Genomic DNA, 12,683 nt, shown 5'->3' with positions numbered 1-12,683 from the left:
ACAGCCTGAAGAAACCAGAGAGAACTGATCTCAGTCAAGTGCTGTCACTGAGGCTTATCTTAGAGGCCACCAATGCCAAGGAGGTGACAGCCAGTCTCAGGACACACGGCAATCACAGCCTGGGGACCTGACACGAACAGCTAACTAAGACACCCAGTGTGACCCTGCCACGCTACATGAATCACAGCCGGGTGACATATGCCGAATGGATTATATTCTAAAAATAATTGATGCTCCTATGCTAGTCTGTTCAATCTGCAAATAGACTCCCTCCAGTTTCTCTCAAGGCTGAAAGTATTTTCTCTAGAAAAATATACTAAGAATTTCTGTTTAGAAACCATAAGGAAAAAAAAGTCTGCAGCATAAGACAGGTCACGAATAAAGGTCATAAGTGTTATTTTTATGAATGCAGTTATGTCTGTAAAGGAGCAGGAAATCAGTGTCAGCTCAGGTACATGAAGATCACAAGTCCTGTCCGCCCTGATGTGAGTTCAACGTCCTGCACAGACAGGCACACGGCCTTGTGCACCAGCACCCACATACTGCACACTCGGAACAGAACCTACAGAACTGGCTTTAGAAAAACATATAGGTAACTCTTGCACTTGAATAGTTGCTCTGTGTCTTTATAAGCATTTAATCTCTTTAAGATCTGAAGCTGGCTAGCTGAAAAACGCCTGCCTTCGCCTCTGAACAGCTTCCAGTCAAGCAGCACAGGCTTTCAAGTGGTCAGCCAGCCCCATCCCGACAGCTTCCAGAGGGGCTTTGAAAACAGACAGCACATGGGGAAATGAATGGTGTGTTTACAGTTCCCGTTTCACAGAGACAATAAGCCAATTTAGCACTGGTATTTGCACTCACCATTTCCTTGTGATTTGGATAGAACGTTTGCTCAATTAAAGGGAACTTCTCTGGACCCAAAGTTTTGTAGACAGACACCAGCTGGGCAAACTGTAAAACAAAGCAAAACAAAAGAAAAAGCTTAGGAGAGAAACCGCATTCTACCCAAATGATCTCATACTGTCATGTTGCTTATTGTCTTCTGTGTTTCGTAAAGTCAGCAAACACACACACATTATACGCTTTATCTCTCCCCTTCTCGCACACAAACACCTTTTCAACCCGTCCAAGCCATGACTTCATTCACAGAGCACCAAAGAATGACACCTCTCCCAGTTCCGCCTTCGCCTGTACGGAACATTAAATACATCGGAATATTGCTTTTCAGATGCCTCAGAGTCCACGTATTTTAAGCTGATCTTGTGATAAGAAGATCATTATAGTTTAGCGTTTTCTATCACTTTAAAGATCAGATGTATTTCACAGTAATTTAGCACCCCGCTGACATTGAAAAGCAATTTTGCGAAACTGGAAAACAGAGAAGAGCAATAACTGTCAATAGGTAACAAGTCAGGCGAAGCACAAGCAAGACAATTTCCATTTCCTAGGCTCTAGCCATGCGCCACAGCCACATGGCGGCACCAGCAGAATGGCCCATCAACAATCTAAACAGCTACACGTCACCGACATTTCTGTTCATGCGTTATTTCTGGGGCCCTTCTCCAACACATACCCAGTCCACCCCTATAACTTAGCACAGAGAGCAAAACAACCTCTAAGCCGGCAGCCAGCACACCCCGGCCTTCCCCCGACGCGTTCAGCTCTCGGGATGCCAACGTCAGACACCAACAGTCGGCACCGCAGTCTGAACAGTGCGATGTGCTGCTTACACACGGGGGAAAACAAGGCAGGGAACAATAGGACTCTGTCCATAACGCAGTTTGATCAAATACCGCCCCTGTTCATGCACGTTGGGGTGCAGGGACGGTAAAAACCATGGAAAGGGGAGAAAGAAATCAAAATGAAGGCTTTGCATTGCATTTCCAGCTGGCATAAGGAATTTGTTTAATTTAGTGGTGTTTACTTAGGTTTGGTAAAGGACATATTTAGATTGTGAAGTCCAGTGGGAAATACCTCCACGATGAATAGTTCTCACCAAAAGCTTAAGAAATTCTGGTTGGATAGTGTGCTGTGCAAAACAGACCTCAAGGAAAGGAAATATTATCACAGCTACCAAAATAAGGTGGTTTGCAAGTAGATTCCTGGCAACTTGCTGTTTATTTCTGCTCTTCTCCAAGATCCAAATTCAAAATTTCATAAGCAAGTACTGCCTGTTAAATACATGACTTTGCAAAACAACTGTTATGATAAAATCAATGTATTTACCCATCTTCAAAGAAAAACCTTTAAAAACGATTACGATTGTATTTCCTGTGATTCTTGCCTTATTTTCTCTTCCATTGTCACTGAAAGCAAGTGAAAGATGGGGAGAAACCAACACTATTGTAGGGGTTGCGGCATTCACTGAAGAGGTAAGAAAGCCGTAATTCAGATTAACCCTAGCAAATGTTTGTGTACCGAGAATGAACTCGAATGAGCCGCAGATGATTCCTACCGGGCCATTTCTGAAAAAGACTGTATTTCTTTTTAATGACCATATTAATGCTTTGCCTTGATTAGACGTTTGAAAATGTTTTGTTTTACTGGGCTTGGTAATATGACCTTAATAAACACCTTTAAATCACAGTAAAGTTTATCAAATCCTTCCCTGGGCAAGAGTATCGTGTTTTTAGGTGATAAACTACTGAATTATTATCTAATCCAGTGCTGAACCTTTTCAGATACGAGGTGTTCACAAAATAGAGAAGAAGAGTAGAGGTCCTCTATATTGAAATTTGGTATTTTATATGGATGCCAAAAACCCTGGGAGATTTTAACAATTACCTGAAGAAATAACCTCACGGAGTTGAGTATTTCAGCACGAGTGCTTTCAACATCTTCAGATAAAACAGGAAAGTAGTAAAAAGTTCTTTTAGCTCTTACCTTAGCAAGCTGAATTTACCTCTCATTTTCAATTTTTCTATCTTATTTTCAGCTCGAAGAGCGATATTCTCAGGTACATATAGTTATGGTTTTCAGATTATTTTTTCCTAAGGAGAATAGTGGGATTTTGCAACATTCTTTGTAACGTCAGCTCTTTTCTACTAGGGATTAAATGCTTTCACATCTTGGCCTATAGATCGTTCCTCCATAAAAGAAGAGGAGAGCGCTAGCTGCACTTTTTCTCCTCTCTGTAGTATGATACAGATAAGAAGAAATACTTAGTCAAAAAAAGACACTTATTTCCTTTGATTTCATGGAAAAGCTGTATGGGGTTTCATTACATGAAGAAGGGAGCACTAGAAACTCGACTGCGCTGTCATCAAGCAGCGCAGCTACAAAACATCACTTCGCCCACTTGAGAAGGATCTGAATAATGACTTTGCTTATTGCTACAGATGAGTTAAAATGTGCTTAATTAGAACAAAGTCCCTGAAACGCTCAGATTTTTTTCCCGAACAAACTGCACAAACTTCTTCCTCAAAGATAATTATAAGTGATATTTAAAATGAATTACGGCAGATGGTGCTTTGTGTTACCTTCAGTTCCAGCAAGCTTCTAATCTCTCCGGCCAGACTGAAGGATATCCACCACCATGTGTTCCGGTGGAGAATTTCCTGGTATGCTGAATAAGATTTTCATGCAACAAACTATTTCTGGTGTGCCTGTAGGGCTGTTCCCTACCAGGGGAGCACCGCCGAGCTGTGTATTATCCTGAGGTTTTCCTTTATCGCATTCACTATCTGCACTCTTCACGAGGCTGGCTTCTGCCAGCACTGGAAGCACTCCAACTGGCCATCTAGTGCTTCAAAGTAGCAACTGAAACCATCACAAAATTCTCCGGATTGTGTGTTTCACCCAAGCAGCTGCGTTGGCACCTCTAGGACTAGAGAACCAGGACGATTCCGATGGGCGAGTGCCTTTTGCATCCCACTGTCATTCAAAACTGGTGCCTTTAGCTGAGATTTAATTGATCTCTGACTGCTCTAAGGTGTGGGCACATCTAAAGAGTGAAAAAATGTAACGCAATACCAGTTTACTTCTGGATTTCCATATATAAATTTGCCTTTTACCAAATGCATTAAAGGTGTGTTTGTGGGTGAAATCACTAAAATAACACGTCTAAGATTCTAATATTATCTCAATATTCGCTCTTGCTGCCAGCTTTCTTTGAACATGTATTACTTAAAAGCAGATGATATGAAACAGTTTGAAGATCGGGTTGGTTCGCTCATCAAACATTTAGAGTAAAAGTTTCATCCTACTGTGTACTTCAATCATTCATTTGTAAGACTAAAAACCGATGACAGCTTTCCAGGGAAATTCTGTAAAGGTTCCCAGTATTTCTGTGTGAAATGCAAGCTAGAGTAAATGACGCCTGAATACATATATCGTGACATGTGAGCGCGGATGGGGACTATTTCAGCACAGAAATCTCCTGTGGGGGCTGTAGGTCACAGAGGTGTTATGGGGATAAGCTGTTCTACATTATAGCCTGGTTTATGTTCCATTTCTGTTATAGCAAACTAATAAAGAGACAACACGTTGACCTTTTTTATCTGTTCAAATAGCACCGTGAAGAATGTCCTGAAGTCTGTTTTCAGGCTGACATGTCCATTTTTAGGCTGAGGCTCAGAAATACGGCTGGTCCTTCCAGAAAAACACGATTGCCTTGTAACAGTGAGAGATGTTCAAAAGCACAGACCAAGTACTGTCAGCACAGACACACCAGGGGTCCTTGGTGGCCAACAAGACTGAGAGGAACCTTGTGGACCCTTCGGAGGGAGAAGAAATGAAGCAATTGTGTGGAAGGTGGATTGGACACGTGCTCTGTGGGAGTCAACCTACGTTAACCAAGAAGCTGAGCTGTGCCTGTATTTTAAATATGGTTTCTGTATTTCTCTTTGTGTTTGGCTTTTTTTTTTTCTTTAATTACTATTACCTGGAAGTATCTGCTACTTTTTTATGTTCTTCATAATATTTGTTCTTTGTTACGACTGGCCTTACGATTATGCTTTAGCAAACATTCAATCTTTTCCAGAAGGTTGAGTACATACATGTTTGATTTGCTATTTGAGACCTAATACGAGAATCAAGAACAGACTGCTGACTGTAGCTTACATGTTTCTTTCTGTCAGCAGGAGCCGACAGACAACTTAATGAAAGTATTCAAAGTTTCAAAGTCAATTCCAAGTTCGACATGGCAACTGAACAATGAAACATTGCCTACAAATCAGTTTGGGCACATTAACAGAATACAGAAGAGATGAGAACTGACAGGAAAACTTGATGTTCCTCCAATAGTTTTCCATTATTACGACGCAAAGCCAAAGACAACACGGACTATGAATGGAAAGATAACTTACACGGACCCTGCATCATAATTCAAGTAGTGTTTCTGTAACACAGAGCTGCTTCCCACCCCTTCTGCAGCCCCACAGAAGCACAGGGTGCTGGTCTGTGCCTGCCCAAGCTCGGCTGCAATCCCCCTTTGCATTTGTATGCAAGTCCTGCTGTTTGACCCATCACCCTGGGACTAGCGGCATCGCTTCCCTCCACCTTGGACTGCAGCTGATGTTTCCTCATCTTCTTTATCTCCAGCTCTGTCCTCACCCTCTGCAGCGATTCTCTGCATCCACTAAGCCTGTGTAGGTTCTGCTGACCCTTCCCAGAACCATTTGGGTCTCTGCTCCATGTTACCCAGAGTTTCCAAAGGCATTTATTTGGCTTCTGCACTCCCTGCAGCCTGTACTGCCTCTGAGAGACACATCCCTCCAGCTGCTAATCACTGCTGTAATTAACTCCTGCAATATTTTCACGTTGGAAGTAACATCTGATGAGATATACAAACCATTATGAATTTCTACAGGATGCAAAAAAAAAAAAATGCCTTAAATAAAAACCTCATGCCTTTGGAAGAACCACATGCAGAGCTCTCGCTTACCAATTACCAGAGTGCATCCAGGGGAGGGAGAAGCTTCCTACAACAGTTAGAAAAGCAGAGTAAAAAAACCAAACCAAAGCAAAAAACCCACCCAAGCACCAAACTAGAAGAGGACCACAGAGATATAAACACACTTGGACTTGGCTTGCAAAGTCGGGTAGCAAGGCATCTGGCAAGGAGAAACACCTTGGCTAACGACAGAGGCAGTGACAACATGTGTAAACAGCGAGGAAATGAGATTTATGGAACACATGTGGATTAAAACGAAGGAAAAATAGCTATGAGCACAAAAGGTAGAAAACAGATCAAGACGTGTTGGTTAGAAAAGGATTAGCGAAAATTAGTACCATGAGGCCTAGATCAAGAGGCCTTCTGGAACTTTTTATTTCAGAATGAAAAGTTGCAGAGGGAAAAAGTTTATGGAATGGAGTCATTCCCATAAAAGCGGTGAGGACCCTTCTCGGGAGCGCTTGCCAGCACTGAGAATGTGCAGTTTCTTCCACTCCGATGGGAACACCGAGTTCAGTGGGTTGCTCAAGGAAACATCTGTGCACCTGTTTATTGTAATGGGGCTGGGGCATGTGCTGAAGCACTTCTCAAAAGGGCTTGGGGCTCACTATCACAAAAAGAGATTTCATTGGTTTGTGGGGTTTTTTAGAGATACTACAATCCTGAGACTTTCCAGATAAAATAGTAAGTTTTTATAAAAATACCGAATGCAACGCAACTCCATGGCGGAGGATGAAATCCACCTTTGATGCAAAGGGGGTTGGTGCAGCTACAGCCCTCCCACACCCATTGGTAAGGAGCCCTGCAGCTAACGAAACTTTGTGAGGTGTTCAGATGTGTCTACGTGACGTTACCTTCAGAAACAAAGCATTATTTATGTACTTAACCACTGAAGTAAGAAGTAAATCCCATTTTAAAGCTAAACATATGGTTAAAATACATTATTTTTTTATTTCCTTTAAATTGCATGGATGCAATCAATGTGCAACTACAACTTTGCTCTCAGGATTCAAGCGAGGCTTCTTACCTACATGGACTTTCTGTCCCGAGATGCTTCCCTTGTTTCAGGAAGCCAAGGAGACCTAAAAAGCTCTTTCTGGCAAAGCTCGATGGTAGAACACCATTCCATCCCAGCACGGGAACGCTGCGGTACTTCAGAGCGTTGGTAACCACCCGTGGGCTCGAGGAGAAACTTCACAGAGCAGGTATGTCAGTACAGCTCATAAAAGGAACAAGGACAAGGACACTCGGCACCCATGCCAGCTGGGGCAGGGGATGGGGTGGACCCTCCTGGCTGGGGGACAAACGCCCTTCTCGGGAAGGGGACTCTAACCCTCCACTTCTCCCTGAGTCACCACGCTGCTAGAGCAAAGCAGCGGATATAATCCCTACCTAGTTCTTGCCTGGGAAAAAATATTTCTAGGGTACTTTAATGGGGAATATAACATACAGGTTTCCTTTTTAATTAAATTTTAAGATTGCACATGACGTAGTTTTCACAATCTGGCCTGCAACAATGATGGCCTTCAATTTGACTTCAGCAAAGACAAAAGACAGTGTCGGGGATTGGCTCAAGGAGCACAGACATGAGTCCACCAAGCAACTGTACGAGCAGAGCCCATTTTAGTTGACATAAGTAGGCCTTAGTTAGCTTGCCTATTAGGCCGTGGGAAAGGGGGGAACGGAAAAGTACTAACTAAGGCAGGGTCAGGATATTTTTGAAGAGATAAGAGTCAGAAGAATGTGGGATGCGCATAGCTAGCTAAACCCAAGTAGGTGGAGTAAGTAAATGTGCTTAGCCTATTAGATAGAGACAAGTATGCATAATTATGGTATTTGGTATAAATGCACGCTATCTCGGGCAATAAAGTTGAAGTATGCTTTATCACTCATATTGAGTCGGCTGCATTTCTTCCTCCGTCCGCTCGGGTCTGGAACTCTGATGGGATTTCTCTCTGCAAGACAGGGTTTGAATTTCAATACCGTAGCAGAACAGCAGATCATACAAAGGATATAAGCCACAGCTTCCCAGCCCTGGTTTTCAGATTAATCTTACAGTCTTTATTTACATACAATTTCTTTGAGTAGAAGCTGAGAAATGGTTAAAAGTCTGTTTCAGTTTTCTGCCACCAGAAATGTTCAATGCAATGAAAGTCCGCAATGGGAGTCAAGAGCTCCCGCTGCTGCTCCTCAGCGCACAGAAGAGCAGGGCAAAGGGACAACAACCCAGCGCCAAACTCAGGAATGCACTCAACAACCTGAACGCACTAAAAAATCTGAATTCAAGAATGCACTAAAAAATTCATGGGGATCGTGAATTAAATTGGCCTCATGGCAGTAAATACCGGTCAAAGCAAAACACGTATATACTCAGTTTGTATATAAAGTACTTCATAGTTCAAGCAAAGATTGATGAATGCAGAGCCGTAAGAATTACATGCTGTATGGAACAGAAAATGAACCATCACCCACTGAGCTATATTTGCTATTTAAGAGTCTCTGTTTTTTGCAAGGAACTTCAAGTGAGCTTACGTATTTTAGAAAAGCAAAATCATTTAGCAAGACCATAATATTCCCTTTCAGTTGCAAGAATAGACTAGACTTGAAACAGCTCTATAAAGATGTGCAAAGAAGAAACCACACCGCTAGGTTTAATGTTTTTAGATTTCTTTGTTGCACATTAAAATGAATAATTATTTATTAACATTGCTGCAATGTAATGTTCAAACTTGCTAATAAATGGTCTTTCGACCAAAAAACTTAAAAAGTTTTCACCTTTCTCTGACACAGTTCCGTGAATTTACTTTCAGCTCTCGCACTACAAATCCATCAACGTGTTTTGCTTTAACCGGCAGACTGAGCAAAGAGGCCAAAATCTTCACTGGCTGACAGAGAATTACACTACAGGTTTTTATGCTTAAGAAAGAGCGAGCAGCACATGTGGACAGTTTGTTCTCTGGCTGCCCTATAGACACACAGACGTCTGCCTTCACTACGTCTGCAAATCCAACACTCTCCATATGATTGAAAGGCACAAAACCGGTTTTAGAAAGACCTCTACCCATTCACGTAAATACCTGCAAATAGCAAATTGACTTGCTGTGGAGATTGCCACCCGTTATCACATGGAGCCGTTCAAACTTCAGCAGCCCTGCGATGGTGTGCGGTGCCCAGCGGAGCGGCTCTGCCCCGGGACCGCGGCTCCCTGCGGCACGGGGACGGGACCGCCATCAGCACCCTCTGCGGGTGGGCTCGGGCCGCCCCGTGTCCCTGTCACCTTCTATCACGTAGATCCACCTTGCCAGGATGGCTCAAACAACAGGACGGTTCAGTGCTGGCGCCAGGCTTCATCCAGTGAATAGATTACACTACAGACACCGACTAAATACAGGTTCTAACATTTCTAAGGTTTATGGTGCTAACAGACATTATGTTTGAACATTGCTAAATGTCTTCCCTGTCTGAGCTGAAGCCAGATTGCAGGTATGTGTCCTTTAACCTTGACCTCCAATAAGATCCCCTCTGGCATACAGGGAACTGCAATAACCAGCCAAATTCTAGCCCCTTGTTCAGCGCTATTGTACAAATCTTACGTTTAGTAATAAGCACAGAATTTTCTTGTAGTGCAATAAATATTCAGTAAGGAGTTCCTAATTTCTTTCTGTAAAACAGGCATGGAATAGCCCTGAAAGGTCTCAGAGATTTACAGTAAACAGGCTTCCAAAAGATTTTGCTTCTTTGTATATTAATCTTAGTTGTGATTCATTCTCCAGAAGACGCTTAGACACAATATTGAGGGTCATCTGCGTGGCTGTGTCTGCACAGGGTCAACAGGAGCTGCCAAACAAAGCCAGGTAAGAATAGAGCAATGAAGCACTCAATAGCAGCAGACACATGAAGACAGAGAAGTAGAAAATCATCTGCAAAAGAAATGCGAAGCAAAACACAACACATGAAGGCACAGAATTACGTAAGCTTGGCAAAAGGAGCAAAAAAGGAGAATGTCAACAAACTTGCAAAAATGTATTTGGCTGTCCGGTCACAAACTGCGGGAAAAGAAACAAACAAGAACTGGGAGATTTACAATATTACCAAGTTTGTCAGAAGGAAAAGCCACAGCCAGCCCTCCCTGAGAGGGGTTGCAGATGAGCAAGGAAATCAGTTTTGGCATAACAAAGTGTTCTGTGGCACTTCTCTTACATTTAGAACCCCTAATAACAATAAATTCATCCCATGCAGCAAAGTCCCAGCAATCCTTGGAAGATGTTTCCGTACGAGATGTGTTCACAGATGGAGCCCAATGTAAAAAATGCCAGGATCTTCCTTTCACATCAAGTCAGGATTTCAACTAAATACAGACTCCCCCAGCAGCACAGCAAGAGCTCATGGAGGTCACAGAGCTCACAGACGCTTTCCACACACCCATTATTGCACTGTAGGTTGTGCCACCTCCTCCACCCGAGTAAACGTGTAATTAATGTATCAGCAGATGCCTGAAGCCTTCGACAGCCACCACTGACAGGCAGCTTCCCACAGCACACTGACCAGAGAGCAGATCCGCAGCCAGCTACAGCTGCAGCTGTTTTATCTGCACTGAAGGAACCAGAACTGCCACTGTGGAACTGGACTGATTTTGGAGAAGAGGAGACTGAGGGGGGACTCATTCCTGGGGATCAAGATGGAAAGGGGGAGTGTCAGGAGGATGGAGCCAGGCTCTTCTGGTGACAACCAGTGACAGGACAAGGGGCAATGGGTGCAAACTGGAACACAGGAGGTTCCACTTAAATACGAGAAGAAACTTGTTCGTGGTGAGGGTGGCAGAGCCTGGCCCAGGCTGCCCAGGGGGGTTGTGGAGTCTCCTTCTGTGCAGACATTCCAACCCGCCTGGACACCTTCCTGTGTAACCTCATCTGGGTGTTCCTGCTCCATGGGGGGATTGCACTGGGTGAGCTTTCCAGGGCCCTTCAGCCCCTGACAACCTGGGATGTTACAAGAATTTTCTTTCTCTTCAATCAAACACACTCGGTCTATACAACTGCAGCAATTCTGTAATCTCTGCAGCGTTGAAATGCTTATCACTACCTGAACCTAGAGGCAGCAGTCTAGCTACACCTAATTAATATGCAAAAGCCCGAGTTTAACTGAGATAAAGTGTTGTAGCTTTAGCAGCCACGGACATTGAATGTTTCAGTCCCTCACAAGTAAGCCAGGATCTGCACATCCAGGGTACGCAGCAGTTAACTCCAGCTCACAGCACCCGCCGTGCCCGGCGTGGCCGGGGAGCTCTGCTGCCCCACCAGCCTGTGCAGCGGAAGCTAAAACCAAGAGCAGGTTCAACTGATGGGAACACCTACACATGCAGATTTCACAGAAATCTTCATAGGAAGCATCCAAAAGGCTGCATGCAGGACAGAAGAGTCCATTTTTAAATTCAAACCAATACGTTGGAAAACTGTGTTGTTTTATTTTAAATATTCTCTCCCTAACCTGGATCATAAGCATGAGATTTCACCTATTACTGCAACCACTGCCATTAATTATCATGACATTTTCTAGTTACTTCCAGCCCCGCTTGGCTTACCTACATCGTGTACTATCAGAAAGATTACACACAATCTCATAACCCTCAGCTAAGGAATGTCTCACTTATTCCTCGCATGACATTTTCTAAAGGAAAACAGAGATAATAAAGTATCTAGATTGTTACTTTAAATAATAACAAATCATAATTTTAGGTATTAATTCTGCCCTTTTTTTCTTTTACTATTATAAAACTTAAAGGTAATAAGGTAAGGAATGGGGTAAGGGACAGCTCTGCATGCACTCAGTAACAAAGAACTTAGTCTTTATTGACAAAACTCAGGCTTTACCCCCACGTAAGTTGCTTTCTTGACATTCTCACCAGCATTCAAGTGAAATCCATCTCACCAGCCAGGTTCATGCATTTTTCGTGAGGTGGGTGAGAACTATTATCGCAGAAGTGAAATAACAGCACTGTAATGATCCCAGATCGTTAACATATTTCAGTATGCAAACACCTCACCACAGACATTCATCTCAGTATTTCCTTGCCACGACTGCTGGCATCTGAACTTTTCAAAGGTTATATGGTGGTCTGAACTTCTGACGTAAAGGTCTGTGCGTGTCCTGACACCAGCGAACACAAGCTCTAAGACTTGTCTGCAGAAGTATCTTTAGCGTGTGCCTGGCATCCTTCCCCCACACCCCCGTCCTTACTATAGCTCCCATCGAATAGGAGTTTGCTGACCGCTGGCAGACCCAGGAAGCCCCGCTGTGGGCAGGCGCAGAACGAGGAGGCCCCGCTGGCAGATGGGGGCGGGCGCTGGGGGCTCCGGCGCAGGGTGCATCTGCTCAGGGCCGCAGGCAGACCCGCGCACGCCAAAGCAAACACCTGCGACTCTGAAGAACTCGTACGTTGCATTCTAACTCTCATTTTCTTTGACAGCCCTTTTCAAACTGGTCCAACTTGCCCGACTCCTCCTCCTAGCACTTCCATGTTACTCCTCATTTCACACTGATGTTATAATAACTTTTCATTCCTTAAAGGCTCATTCCACTGGACACCTTATTTTTTTAAAAATTTTTCCTACTGTAATAAAAACTGCAACTCACTTTTGCAACTCAGATTTTACTGGCAGCAAATTTCTCACCAATTAATAAAGATTGTTACTTGTCACTTTTTCTAGAGTCCTGATTTCTAATTTTTCATAAGGGATTTGAACTTGTGACCTTTGTTTTCGTAAAAGTATCACCCATGTTAACAAGGGAA

The 12,683-nt window shown here is 43.4% G+C and overlaps 1 protein-coding gene across 2 annotated transcripts in view; it reads right to left on the bottom strand.

The window, feature by feature from the left end:
* The window catches only part of SYN2 (synapsin II), a 185,017-nt gene that overhangs the window by 90,405 nt on the left and 81,929 nt on the right, over positions 1-12,683 (bottom strand). For both annotated transcript variants that reach the window (XM_065074449.1, XM_065074448.1), the window contains exon 5: positions 862-951. In XM_065074449.1, the coding sequence (XP_064930521.1) occupies positions 862-951 (90 nt within the window). The remainder of the gene's footprint in view (positions 1-861; positions 952-12,683) is intronic.

The sequence above is a fragment of the Columba livia genome, chromosome 10, assembly GCF_036013475.1.
Source record: "Columba livia isolate bColLiv1 breed racing homer chromosome 10, bColLiv1.pat.W.v2, whole genome shotgun sequence".
Lineage (NCBI taxonomy): Eukaryota > Metazoa > Chordata > Aves > Columbiformes > Columbidae > Columba > Columba livia.
Note: the sequence above shows the minus strand (reverse complement) of the source record. Positions and strands in the feature narration are given on the sequence as shown.